The sequence below is a fragment of the Chiloscyllium plagiosum genome, unplaced genomic scaffold (assembly GCF_037043375.1).
Source record: "Chiloscyllium plagiosum isolate Xiang-an unplaced genomic scaffold, Cpla_swu_hap1 HiC_scaffold_1, whole genome shotgun sequence".
Taxonomy (NCBI): domain Eukaryota; kingdom Metazoa; phylum Chordata; class Chondrichthyes; order Orectolobiformes; family Hemiscylliidae; genus Chiloscyllium; species Chiloscyllium plagiosum.
This window is the reverse complement of record NW_028270139.1, coordinates 23,350,364-23,365,140: the sequence shown is the minus strand read 5'-3', so window position 1 is coordinate 23,365,140 and position 14,777 is coordinate 23,350,364. Positions and strand designations below refer to the sequence as shown.

The 14,777-nt window shown below is 43.5% G+C and overlaps 1 protein-coding gene across 1 annotated transcript in view; it reads right to left on the bottom strand.

Annotated features, from left to right (window-relative positions):
• lrit3a (info leucine-rich repeat, immunoglobulin-like and transmembrane domains 3a) overlaps window positions 1-14,777 on the bottom strand; it is a 38,778-nt gene that overhangs the window by 7,683 nt on the left and 16,318 nt on the right. The window contains exon 3 of the mRNA XM_043697816.2: window positions 3,619-3,924. Coding sequence (XP_043553751.1) covers window positions 3,619-3,924 — 306 coding nt within the window. The remainder of the gene's footprint in view (window positions 1-3,618; window positions 3,925-14,777) is intronic.

The following is a 14,777-nucleotide window of genomic DNA, read 5'->3' as shown; positions in this document are numbered from 1 at the left end:
GTTGTGGATAGTGAGGAGTGCTGTTGTCGGCTGCAAAGGGACTTAGATATGATGCAGAGCTGGGCTGAGGAGTGGTAGATGGAGTTCAACCCTGTCAAGTGTGAGGTTGTCGTGTGAGGTTGTCCATTTTGGAAGGACAAATAAGAATGCAGAATACAGGGTTAACGGTAGGGTTCTTAGTAAGGTGGAGGAGCAGAGGGATCTTGGAGTCTATGTTCATAGATCTTTGAAAGTTGCCACTCAGGTGGATAGAGCTTGTAAGAAGGCCTATGGTGTATTAGCGTTCATTAGCAGAGGGATTGAATTCAAGAGTCATGAAGTGATGTTACAGCTGTACAGGACTTTGGTTAGGCCACATTTGGAGTACTGTGTGCAGTTCTGGTCGCCTCACTTTAGGAAAGATGTGGAAGCTTTGGAGAGGGTGCAGAGGAGATTTACCAGGATGTTGCCTGGAATGGAGAATAGGTCGTACGAGGATAGGTTGAGAGTGGCCTTTTTTCATTGGAACGGAGAAGGATGAGGGGTAACTTGATAGAGGTATATAAGATGATCAGGGGAATAGATAGAGTAGACAATCAGAAACTTTTTCCCCGGTACAACAGAGTGTTACAAGGGGACATAAATTTAAGGTGAAGGGTGGAAGGTATAGGGGAGATGTCAGGGGTAGGTTCTTTACCCAGAGAGTGGTGGGGGCATGGAATGCGCTGCCTGTGGGAGTGGCAGAGTCAGAATCATTGGTGAACTTTAAGTGGCACTTGGATAGGTACATGGATAGGGTGCTTAAGCTAGGACAAATGTTCGGTACAACATCGTGGGTCGAAGGGCCTGTTCTGTGCTGTATTGTTTTATGTTCTATGTTCTATATGTGTCATATAGACAGGTTAGAAACTTGTGCAGAGAAATTGCAGGTGAAATTTAATCTGGATAAATGCAAGCTGATGCATTTTGGAAGATCTAATGCAGGAGGGAAGTATACAGTAAATGGCAGAACACTTAGAAGCAATAACATACAGAGGGATCTAAATGTACGGGTCCACAGTTCCCTGAAAGTGGCAACCCAAGTTGGTCAAGAAGGCATATGGCATGCCCACCTTCATTGGTAGGGGCATAGAATATCAAAATTGACAAGTCACGTAATAGCTGTATAGAACTTCAGTTAAGCCACATTTGGAATATTGCGTGCAGTTCTGCTTACCACATTACCAGACGGATGTGGAGGCTTTGGCGAAAGAACACAAAAGGTTTATCAGGATGTTGCCTAGTTTCAGACAGTATTAGCTATGAGGAGAGATCAGATGCATGTTGGGTTTTTTATCACTTGAATATCAGAGGCTGAGGGGCAACCTGATAAAGTTTTACAAAATTATGAGAGACATGGATAGAATGGATAGTAGCAATCTTTATCCCAGGATAGAAATATCAATTACTCAGCAATATAGATTTCAGGTAAAAGTCTGCAAGTTTAAAATGGATGTGAGAGGTACATTTTTTACACAGAGGGTGGTAAGTTGGATGTGAGTATAAGAGGTATAGTTAGTAAGTTTGCAGATGACACCAAAAATGGAGGTGTAGTGGACAGCGAAGAAGGTTATCTCAGATTACAACAGGATCTGGGCCAGATGGGCCAATGGGCTGAGAAGTGGCAGATGGAGTTTAATTTAGATAACTGTGAGGTGCTGCATTTTGGAAAAGCAAATCTTAGCAGGACTTATACACTTAATGGTAAGGTCCTCGGGAGTGTTGCAGAACAAAGAGACCTTGGAGTGCAGGTTTATCACTCCTTCAAAGTGGAGTCGCAGGCAGATAGGATAGTGAAGAAGGCATTTGGTATGCTTTCCTTTATTGGTCAGAGTATTGAGTACAGGAGTTGGGAGGTCATGTTGCAGCTGTACGGGACATTGGTTAGGCCACAGTTGGAATATTGTGTGCAATTCTGGTCTCCTTCCTAGTAGAAAGATGTTGTGAAACTTGAAAGGGTTCAGAAAAGATTTACACGGATATTGCCAGGGCTGGAGGATTTGAGCTATAAGGAGAGGTTGAATAGGCTGGGGCTGTTTTGCCTGGAGCGTCGGAGGCTGAGGGGTGACCTCATGGAGGTTTAGAATATTATGAGGGGCATGGAAAAGGATACATAGACAAAGTTTGTTCCCTGGGGTGAGGGAGTCCAGAACTAGAGGGCATGGGTTTAGGGTGAGAGGGGAAAGATATAAAAGAGACATAAGGGGCAATATTTTCATGCAGATGGTGGTACATGCATGGAATGAGCTGCCAGACGAAGCGGTGGAGGCTGGTATAATTGCAGCATTTAAAAGGCATCTGGATGGATATATGAATAGGAGGGGTTTGGAGGGATATAGGCCAAGTGCTGGCAAGGGGGACTAAATTAGGTTGGGATATGTGGTCGGCATGGACGAGTTGGACCAAGGGGTCTGTTTCCGTGCTGAACATCTCTATGACTCTATGACTCTATGTTCCTGGAATATGCTGTCAGAGGAGGTGATGGAGGTGGATACAATAGCAATGTTTAAGTGGTAGGTTTATGAATAGGCAGGGAATAGAGGGATATGGACCATGTAGAAGCAAAGGCATCATGTGTCAACACAGTCTTGTTGGGCTGAAGGGCCTGTCTTGTGTTGTATTATTCTTTGTTCTTTGTCCTTATCTACAAGCTGTTGCCATTATCTGAAATTGGGTCTGATTCCATGTGTGTGTTGATGACTCCCATTCTATCTCAAAATCACTTTCCTAACTGTCACTGATTTGCCAGGCACATTGTCCAACATGCAATCCCTGAAAAACAGACATTTCTTCCAAATAATTAACATGAAGATCTATATCATTTTCTTCTGTCCTCATCACAGATTCCATCACTCACCCTAGGCATTGAACCAGAACTTCAGCATCCTTTTTCACATTGAAATGAGCATCCAAACGTATATCTATGTGTTCATCACAATTGTTTACTTCCATTTACAGAGCATCGTCTGTCTCGACCACTGTCTCAACTCATCCACTACTGAATCCCTCACCCATATGTTTCCTACCTTTGACTTGACCATTCCAAAGTTCTCCTGGCTGACCTCCAATTTTCCAGCCACTGTAACTCTGAGATCCTCCAAAACTTTGCTGGTAATATCCTAACTCAGAATCCAGTTCCAGTTACTTATCATCACTATGCTTAACTACTCCTGATTGTTCCTGATCCATCAAAGCCTCAGTTTAAAGCACTCATCCATATTTATAATTCTCTCCATGAGCCTGTCTGTCTCTTGCCCTGTAACCTCCTCCAGTTGTAAACCCTACAAAATCTCTTTACCTTTTTGATTCTCATCTTCTAAGCATCCCAGATTTTTATTGGTCAACATTGGTGCCATGCCTTCATATGCCCAGATCTTAAGCCCTGGAACATCCTCTACAAAATTCATTCCCCACCTCCCTCTACCTCACTCTATATCCCCTTAAGACAGTCCTTAAATCCCACCTCTTTAAACATATTTTGGGTCACCTAATATCTCCTGATACTGTTTAGTGACAAATGTTGCTTGCTGTTAAACACGATGTGATAGTTCACTATGATAAAGGTACTACATGAATCCAAGTTGTTGTTGCATGAATTACCTGTATGGTTAACCGGTAAGCCATTCCCCCTGAGCCAGACAAGCGATGGGGTTGGATATCCTTTTGAGTCACAGCGGAGCAAGACATTACTTCCAACTGGTGATGTAAGTTTGGTTGCTGAAGCCATGACTGATGGTTTGAGGCACTGTTCAAGCTCAACTCTCTGGAAGAAAACTCCTGCAATATTTTCAGGTTCACTACATGTCAGGTAAGGATCCATGAGAATAACTGATGTTTCTTCTGACTTACAAAGCTCAATCAACTTTGATATCCTGCAGTCACAGAACCATGGGTTGTCTTGAAAACCTAATGAAGAGAAAAATATTTAAGACTTCTTAAAAAAATAAATGAAAGTATTTGAAACTCTGTAACATCTTTGTTGTATGAAACATTTTCAAAAATATTTACCTAAGCCAAGGCTTGTAACTAAAATAAAGTCTTTAGTTAAAGATTCTTAATTTCTATGTTTATTCCCTAGCTTTCTAGAGATTTCAGACTACCCAATTAAAAAGTGAACTTGTTGTGTTGGCTGTTGCACATATTTAATCTCAAAGACTCTGTACAAGACCATCTAACAATATTATTTTAACAAATCTAACTGCACTATTGAAGAAAGAAGCAAACGCAACCCCTAGTTAAGAAAGAATGAAAAGAGAAAATGGAAATTAGTCGCTCTGTTACCTGACATGAGTAGTAGTGGAAATGTGAGAATCTATTCAACAGGATTTAATAAATGAACACTTTAAAAATAGTGGTAAAGTTGACATGGACTTTTTAAAGGAAAACCAGTCAGAGAATATGATAGGATAATGACACAGACTACGACTGACTTAAGGCAGAACTTAGAGAGTCATTCTCAAATTGATAGGCACCATGCAGAGTTTTTCTTAAAGAGGGTAATGTTGATGTCCAAAGGGACCTGGATGTGCCTCTTCATAAGTCATTGAAGGCAAACATGCTGATGCAGAAAGCATTAAGATGGAAAATAGCATGTCGACCTTCATTGCAAGAAGATTTGAGAACAGGAGTAAAGGTACCTTTCTGCAACTGCATAGAAGCTGAGAGAGACTGCACCTGGCATATTGTGTAAAGCTTTGCTCTCCTTACCAAAGGAAGGGGATACTGGTTTTTATGAGGAATAATGGAAGGTTCACCAGAAAGATTTCTGAGATAGTGGTATTGACCTCTCAGGAACGATCAAGGTGACTGGAACATGCATTTCTTTGGAATTTGGAAGAATGAGAGGTGATCATATTGAAGCATATATTATTCTTACAGTGCTCAGCAGAGTAATAAAAAGGATGCTTCCCCTTTGTGGGGTCTAGAACTGGGGGAAATGTCAGTCTAAACGATAGATCAATTAAGACTGAGATGAAGATAAATTTCTTCACTGAGTGTGGTGGCTCTTTGAAATTCGCTTCCCCAAAGACTGCAGAGTATCAATCTTAAAATATATTAAAGATAGAGATTGAAAGATTTCTATTAAAATTGATCATGCAGGAAAATGGCTTTGAGGTAGAAGTCATCCATGATCGATTTGAGTAGCAGCACAGGTTCGAAGAGCTGAATGTCCTTAATGTAGTTTGAACATCCCATTAATACTAAAGAACATGGGGGAGGAATTAAGTGCCATCACCATCACTGGAAATGTAGTATTAGACAAACAAGTGGGGTTAAAAGCAGCTGAAACCCCTTGCTTGCATCCGAGAATCCTAAAATAGGTGAGGACAAAGATAGTGAATGCATGGGTTGTAACTTTCTAAAAATCTTTGGATTCCGGAGAAGTACCAGAGGTTTGGAAAACTGGCAAAATGACACCCCAATTCAAAAATACCAGGAAGCGAAAGGCAAGTACCCACAGGCAGATTAGCCTGCCATCTATTGTTGGGAAAGTATTGAGGTATACGAGATAATGAGAGGCATAGATAGAGTTGATAGCCTGAGACTATTTCCCAGAGCAGAAATGAGTAACACGATGGGTCATAGTTTTAAGCTGGTTGGAGGAAAGTATAGAGGGGATGTCAGAGGCCGGTTTTTTAATCAGAGAGTTGTGAGAGCATGGAATGCGTTGCCAGCAGCAGTTGTGGAAGGTTGGATACTTGGTAGTGTGGAATCTTGGTGTCCATGTACACAGATCTCTGAAAGTTGCCACCCAGGTAAATAGTGTGGTGAAGAAAGCATATGGCGTGCTGGCTTTTATTGGTAGAGGAATTGAATTCCGGAGTCCTGAGGTCATGTTGCAGTTGTATAAGACTCTGGTGCAGCCGCATCTGGAGTATTGTGTGCAGTTTTGGTCGCCATACTATAGGAAGGATGTGGAGGCACTGGAACGGGTGCAGAGGAGGTTTACCAGGATGTTGCCTGGTATGGTAGGAAGATCGTATGAGGAAAGGTTGAGGCAGTTGGGGCTGTTTTCATTGGAGAAAAGAAGGTTTAGGGGTGACTTGATAGAGGTGTACAAGATGATTAGGGACATTTAAGAGACTACTGGGGACATTTAAGAGACTACTCGACATACATATGGTCACAGAAATTTGAGGGTGCATACATGAGGATCAGTGGTCGGCACAACATCGTGGGCTGAAGGGCCTGTTCTGTGCTGTACTGTTCTATGTTCTATGTTCTATGAATCAATCATTAAGGAAACAGATTATTTGAAAAATCATAAGTGAATCAAGCAGAGTCAGTATGGCTTCACAAAGGAAAATCTTGTCTGATTTATTTCTTAGAGCTTTTTCAGGAAGTCACAACCAGACTGGATAGAGAGGAGAGGGGTGGTGCTGGAAAAGCACAGCAGGTCAGGCAGCATCTGAGGAGCAGGAAGATCAATGTTTCGGGCAAAAGCCCTTTGGCCCTCGATGTTGCGCCGACCCAAGCCCACCTAACCTACACTAGCCCACTATCCTCCATATGCCTATCCAATGCCCGTTTAAATGCCCATAACGAGGGAGAGTCCACCACTGCTACTGGCAGGGCATTCCATGAACTCACGACTCGCTGAGTAAAGAACCTACCCCTAACATCTGTCCTATACCTACCTCCCCTTAATTTAAAGCTATGCCCCCTCGTAATAGCTAACTCCATACGTGGAAAAAGGTTCTCACGGTCAACCCTATCTAAACCCCTAATCATCTTGTACACCTCTATCAAGTCACCCCTAAACCTTCTTTTCTCCAATGAAAACAGCCCCAACTGCCTCAACCTTTCCTCATACGATCTTCCTACCATACCAGGCAACATCCTGGTAAACCTCCTCTGCACCCGTTCCAGTGCCTCCACATCCTTCCTATAGTATGGCGACCAAAACTGCACACAATACTCCAGATGCGGCTGCACCAGAGTCTTATACAACTGCAACATGACCTCAGGACTCCGGAATTCAATTCCTCTACCAATAAAAGCCAGCACGCCATATGCTTTCTTCACCAGACTATTTACCTGGGTGGCAACTTTCAGAGATCTGTGTACATGGACACCAAGATTCCACACTACCAAGTATCCAACCATTAGCCCAGTACCCCATCTTTTTGTTACTCTTACCAAAATGAATCACCTCACACTTAGCTACATTGAACTCCATTTGCCACCTTTCTGCCCAGCTCTGCAACTTATCTATATCCCACTGTAACCTGACATATCCTTCCTCACTGTCAACAACTCCACCGACTTTCGTATCATCCGCAAACTTGCTCACCCAACCTTCTAGCCCCTCCTCCAGGTCATTTATAAAAATGATAAACAGCAATGGTCCCAAAACAGATCCTTGCGGAAAACCGCTAGTAACTGCACTCCAAGATGAACCTTTACCATCAACTACTACCCTCTGTCTTCTTCCAGCCAGCCAATTCCTAATCCAAACCTCCAACTCACCCTCAATGCCATACCTCTGTATTTTTTGCAGTAGCCTACCATGGGGAACCTTATCAAACGCCTTACTAAAATCCACATACACCACATCTACCGCTTTACCCTCGTCTACCTCCTTAGTCACCTCCTCAAAGAATTCAATAAGGTTTGTGAGGCACGACCTGCCCTTCACAAAACCATGCTGAATGTGGGAATGGCCCATGCTATGTGGGAAAAGTGGTAGCTTTAGCTGCACAGGCTGGAGCTAGGCAAGGCAAGAACCTCCTTTGCTGGCTCCTGGGACCATCAGCACACCTCCACCTTTTGGCCACATCCCACTTCAATCAGAACAATCATCCTCCACATCCAGCTTGTACTCGTCTGCACACTCCCTCCCTAAGACCCCAACTGTATTTACCTAGGCTTTTCAGCATCAGGACTGCCTGCAGTCCCAGCAGTGGCCACCACTCCCAGTGGCACTGCTGAATCTACAGACCTTCTGCCCATCTGATTAATGAGCACTCTTGAAGGCAGGACGTCCACCCAAGAAAGTAGCAGAGAAAACTTCCCATGACCAGGGCTAATTTGATTGGCCTGTTGGTTGCTTGGTCTCTCCTTGTATCCTTTTTTGAACAAGGATGTATTGTCTGCCATTCTCCAGTTCACTAGCAGTGTCCCTGAGGATTATGACAAATGCATCTGTCATTTCCAGCCTGACTTGCCTCAGTATTCACTGAGATATCTCATTTGCCAATCTTTGATTCTAATATATTTGGTCTGATCCAGTCTCGCACCATTGAAATTAGCCTCTCCAATAAATTATTTTTCTTCTACATTGCTTCTTGATCTTTTGCATGACCAATCCTAACTGATATGAGACATCATTAGTGTCACCTAAATGTTCTCTTGCTGAGATGAACAATTTGATACATCTCATTCCCCATGGCAGAGCCATGAATGCTTCCTTTGCCATTGGGCCAGAAACATATTTACAGTCATGGAATCATAGAGATATACAGCACAGAAACAGACCCTTCGGTCCAACTTGTCCATGCCAACCAGATACCAAAACTAATCTAGTCCCATTTGCTAGCACTTAACCCATATCCCTCTATACCCATCCAGATGCCTTTTAAATGTTATAATTGTTCCAGCCTCCACTACTTCCTCTGGCAGCTAGTTCCATAAATGCACAACCCTCTGCGTGAAAACGCACAACCCTCTGAGGTGTCTCGTTATATCTTTCCCCTCTCACCCTAAACCTATGGCCCCTTGTTCTTGACTCCCCCACTCCAGGGAAAAAACTTTCCCTATTTATCTCATTCATGTCCCTCATGATTTTATAAACCTCTATAAGGTCACCCCTCAACCTCCGACGCTCCAGGGAAAATAGCCCCAGCCTATTCAACCTCTCCCCATAGCTCAAATCCTCCAACCCTGACAACATCCTTGTAAATCTTTTCTGAACCCTTTCAAGTTTCACAACATCTTTCCAATAGGAAGGAGACCAGAATTGCACGCAATATTCCAACAGTGGCTTAACCAATGTCCTGTACAGCCGCAACATGACCTCCCAACTCCTATACTCAATGCTCTGACCAATAAAGGAAAGCATACCAAACGCCTTCTTCACTATCCTATCTATCTGCGACTCCACTTTCAAGTAGCTATGAACCTGCACTCCAAGGTCTCTTTGTTCAGCAACACTCCCGAGGACCTTATCATTAAGTGTATAAATTCTGCCCTGATTTGCTTTTCCAAAATGCAGCACCTCACATTTATCTAAATTCCATCTGCCACTCCTCAGCCCATTGGCCCATCTGATCAAGATCCTGTTGTAATCCGAGATAACCTTCTTCGCTGTCCACTACACCTCCAATTTTCGTGTTATCTGCAAACTTACTAAGTCTACCTCTTATGCTCACATTCAAATCATTTATATAAATGATGAAAAGCAGTGGACCCAGCACCAATCCTTGTGGCACTCCACTGATCACAGGCTTCCAATCTGAAAACCAACCCTCCACCACTGCCCTCTGTCTTCTACCTTTGAGCCAGTTCTGTATCCAAATGGTTAGTTCTCCCTGTATTCCATGAGACCTAACCTTGTTAACCAGACTCCCATGGGAAACCTTGTTGAAGAAAATTCTGCTGATCACACTTCACAAACTCTTTTCCCTCCTTGCACTTCACTTTATTACTCTCCAGAGTAATCTTTACAGAATACTCAGGGTCCCCCTTATAGTTTATTGCAATTTCCTTGCATGCTCTTTCCTCTACATCTTTCCCAATAAGAACATTTCTATCCCTCAACCTACCTTATCAAAATCATTTTGCAGATGCTTTGTATCCACGTCATAACTTGGATTCTGATCTCTCTTTGTAATGTCAGCAAGTAATTAGTGTTACCTGCATTATACCATGAGTGGATGATACTAATGTGAAGGATTTAAATTAATATTGCAGGGCCGTGGGAACCAGGTGAGAATATCAGAGAGTACCACCAGAAAGTTTATCCTTTTGAATTATGCCTTATAGAACATAGACCATAGAACAATACAGTGCAGAACAGGCCCTTTGGCCCTTGATGTTTTGCCGACATGTGAACTGATCTAAGCCCATCCCCCTACACTGTCCCATCATCATCCATGTGCTTAGCCAAGGATTGTTTAAATCTCCCTAATGTAACTGAGTTGACTACATTGGCAGGCAGGGCATTCCATGCCCTTACCACTCTCTGAATAAAGAACCTGCCTCTGACATCTGTCTTAAATCTATCAGCCCTCAATTTGTAGCTATGCCCCCTTGTACAAGCTGATGTCATCATCCTAGGAAAAAGACTTTCACTGTCTACCCTATCTAATCCTCTGATCATCTCGCATGTCTCTATTAAATCCCCTCTTAGCCTTCTTCTTTCTAATGAGAACAGACCCAAGTCCCTCAGCCTTTCCTCATTAGACCTTCCCTCCAGACCAGGCAACATCCTGTAAATCTCCTCTGTACCTTTTCCAATGCTTCCACATCCTTCCTGAAATATGGAGACCAGAACTGTACACAATATTCCAAGTGCGGCTGCACTAGCGTTTTGTATACTTGCAGAATGATATTATGGCTTTGGAACTCAATCCCTCTACCAATAAAACCTAACACACTTTTTTAGATTACATTAGATTACATTACAGTGTGGAAACAGGCCCTTCGGCCCAACAAGTCCACACCGACCCGCCGAAGCGAACCCACCCATACCCCTACATTTACCCCTTACCTAACACTACGGGCAATTTAGTACGGCCAATTCACCTGGCCCTGCACATCTTTGGACTGTGGGAGGAAACCGGAGCACTCGGAGGAAACCCACGCAGACACGGGGAGAACGTGCAAACTCCACACAGTCAGTCGCCTGAGGCGGGAAGTGAACCCGGGTCTCTGGCGCTGTGAGGCAACAGTGCTAACCACTGTGCCACCGTGCCGCCCACTGTATGCCTTCTTAACAGCACTAACAACCTAAAGTCGATGGAGTGGTGGACAGTGTGGAAAAATGTTGCAGGTTGTAGGGGGACTTGGATAAACTGCAAAATTGGGCTGAGAGGTGGCAAATAGAGTTCAATGCAGATAAATGTGAGGTGATTCACTTTGGGAAGAATAACAGGAAGGCAGAATACCGGGTCAATGGAAAGACTTTTGGGCAGCACGGTGGCACAGTGGTTAGCACTGCTGCCTCACAGTGCCAGAGACCCAGGTTCAATGCCCGCCTCAGGCAACTGACTGGAGTTTGCACATTCTCCCCGTGTCTGCGTGGGTTTCCTCCGGGTGCTCCGGTTTCCTCCCACAATCCAAAAATGTGCAGGTTAGGTGAATTGGCCATGCTAAATTGCCCTTAGTGTTAGGTGAAGGGGTAAATGTAGGGGAATTGGTCTGGGTGGGTTACGCTTCGGCGGGTCGGTGTGGACTTGTTGGGCCGAAGGGCCTGTTTCCACACTGTAAGTAATCTAATCTAAACCTGCGTGGCAACTTTCAGGGATCTATGTACATGGATTCCAAGATCCATTTGCACATCCACACTACCAAGAATCTTTCCATTGACCCAGTACTCTGCCTTCCTGTTATTCTTCCCAAAGTGCATTACCTCACAGTTAGCTGCATTGAACTCCACTTGCCACCTCTCAGCCCAATTTTGCAGTTTATCCAAGTCCCCCTACAACCTTCAACATTTTTCCATACTGTCCACCACTCCATCGACTTTAGTGTCATCTGCAAACTTACTAACCCATCCACCTATGTTTGCATCCAAGTCATTTACAAAAATGACAAACAGCAGTGGTCCTGAAACAGATCCTTGTGGCACACCACTATTAACCAGACTGCAGGCTGAACATTTTCCATCAACCAGCACTCACTGCCTTCTTACAGAAAGCCAGTTTCTAATCCAAACAGCTAAATCACCCTTAATCCCATGCCTCTGCATTTTCTCAAACAGCCTACCATGTGGAACCTTATCAAAGGCTTTATTGAAGTCCATGTATACCACGTCAACTGCCCTATCCTCATCCACATGCTTGGTCATCTTCTCAAAAAATTCAATGAGGTTTGTGAGACATGACCCGCCCTTGACGAATCCATGTTGACTATCTGCAATCAAATTGTTGTTTGCTAGATGATTATAAATCTTATCTCTTATAATCCTTTCCAAAACCTTTCCGACAACAAACATAAGGCTTACTGGTTTATAATTACCCGGGTCATCTCTACTGCCCTTCTTCAACAAGGGCACAACATTTATAATCCTTCAATCCTCTGGTACTAAACCTGTAGATAATGACGACTCAAAGATCAAAGCCAAAGGCTCCAACACCTCCTCCTTAGCTTCTCAGAGAATTCTCGGATAAATCCCATCCATCCCAGGGGACTTGTCTAATTTCACTCCTTCTCAAATTGATAACACCTCTTCCTTACTCACCTTGATCCTTTCTAGTCTAATATCTCATTCCTCATACTTCTCCTCTACAATATTCTCCTTTTCCTGAGTGAAAACTGATGAGAAATGTTCATTTAGCACCTCTCTGATCTCCAGGGTCCATACACAACTTCCCACTTATGTTTTTGACTGACGCTATTCCTACCCTAATCATCCTTTTATTCCTCACATACCCATAGAAAGCTTTCCTTGATTCTACTTGCTAAAGACTGCTCACATCCTCTCTTCTATCTCTTTAAATCCTTCCTAGTTGATCTGTAACTCTCCATCATCTCATTTGAACCATCTTGTCTCATCGACACATAAGCCTCCTTCTTCCGCTTAACAAGAGATGCAATTTCTGTAATAAACCACAGTTCCCTTGCCTTACCACTTCCTCCCTGCCTGACAGGCTCATACCTATCAAGGACATGCAATATCTGTTACTTAAACCAGCTCCACATTTTGATTGTCCCCATCCCCTGCATTTTGCTACCCCATTCTATGCATCCTAAGTCTTGCCTAATCGCATTATAGTTACACTTCCCCCATCGCTAACTCTTGCCCTGTGACATGTACCTATTCCTTTCCATTGCTAAACTAAACGTAACAGAATTATGGTCACTTTCTCCAAAGTACTCACCTACCACTAAATCAAACACCTGGCCTGGTTCATTACCAAGTACCAGATGCAGTGTGGCCTCCCCTCTTGTCAGCCCTTTGACATACACAGTATGTTGAAGGGCCTCCTGCACCCATTGAACAAAAACTGGTCTATCTGACCTACTAGAGTTATAGCATTTCCAGTCAATATTGGGAAAGTTAAAGACCCCATAATGATCACCCTGTTCCTTTCACTTCTACCCAGAATCATTTTGCTAATCCTCTCCTCCACCTCCCTGGAACTCTGCGGAGGCCTATAAAAAACTCCCAGCTGTGTGACCTCTCCTCTCAGGTTTCTAACCTCAGCCCATACTACTCATCAAAAGTTTTTTCAGCCACCATTATACTATCCTTGACTAACAAGGCTACACGTCCCCCCTCTCTTACCGCCTAACATGTTCTTAATGAAAGATCTAAACCCTGGAACTGCAACAACCATGCCTGACCCTGCTCTATCTATGTCTCTGAAATGGCCACAACATCAAAGTCCCAGATACCTATCCATGCTGCAAGCTCACCTACCATATTTCGGATATTTCGGATATTTCTGACATTGAAGTAAACACATTTTAAACCTGATTGCTGTCTGTCAGCACATTCCTTTGACTGTGAAATCCTGTCCCTGTCCTCCCTAACTCTCACTACACCTCAGTTCCCATCCCCTTGCTGAGCTAGTTTAAACCCCCTTATTTCTAACTCATTCTATGAATCACTGCAAGGTAATGCAACTTTTTTTTTATTATTCCCCTATTTGTATCTAGGATTTGTACCGAGGTACTTTGTACTTAAGATGGTGCCACGAGAGGCAACATTGTAAATTTTTAACTGTACTCCCGTACTTCTCTATGTGAGTACATGTGACAATAAAGGATATTCTATGTGCAAAATATTGGGAGAGACAGATAGCACTAGAATCAGGAATAGCAGGTTAATTAAGGGATCATTAAAACTTTCTAAATCGGGGATACGCAGTTTGGGTCCACCATAGACTGTCTGGAATTGAGGTAGAGGCAGGTTCAGCTGAAGCAGGCAAGAGGACATTAGGGTCCGGGTTAGTGTTTTGGAGAATTATTTAAATGGAGACACGGAAAAGGAACTTGTGGGGCCAAGGCAGGAGAATGGCAGTAATGATGCTCAGAGAGCTGGTACAGACACAATAGGCTGAATGGTCTCTTACTGCAAGTAACACTTCTGTGATTGGGTCACTTGCTGCTCCTGGTCAGGTTTTGTCACACGACAAGCTTATTCAGAGATTCAGGCTTCAACTGCTGATAGTATTTTGCGTATTAAATCAATGACGGTGTTCCCCAAATTGTTGACAAGGGTCTCCTGGAGTTGGCTGCACCTGGCCACTCAATGCCCACTCCATCTCCCGGAATGACACTGTACACATCCTTTAATCCGAAGCCATTTTCCTCAAGATGAAAGCCTAAACTAACTCCCTGTGTTAATTGCTCCACAGCTGAAGCCCTCAATCATCTTTAGTAACCTAACTGACTGAGGGACTGTGACTTCAGTAGAACAGGATGCAAAGGAATGATGTACTAATTTCAATGAAGAGGAGATTCATTTGCTATTGACTTATTGCCGGGTGTGTGGCAGAGTTCCGACTGTGTGTGTGACCGCACTTACAAACTGACGCTTGTCCTCATGGAGAGTGGCTACATCACCCATTAAATCTTCAACTCTGAACTCC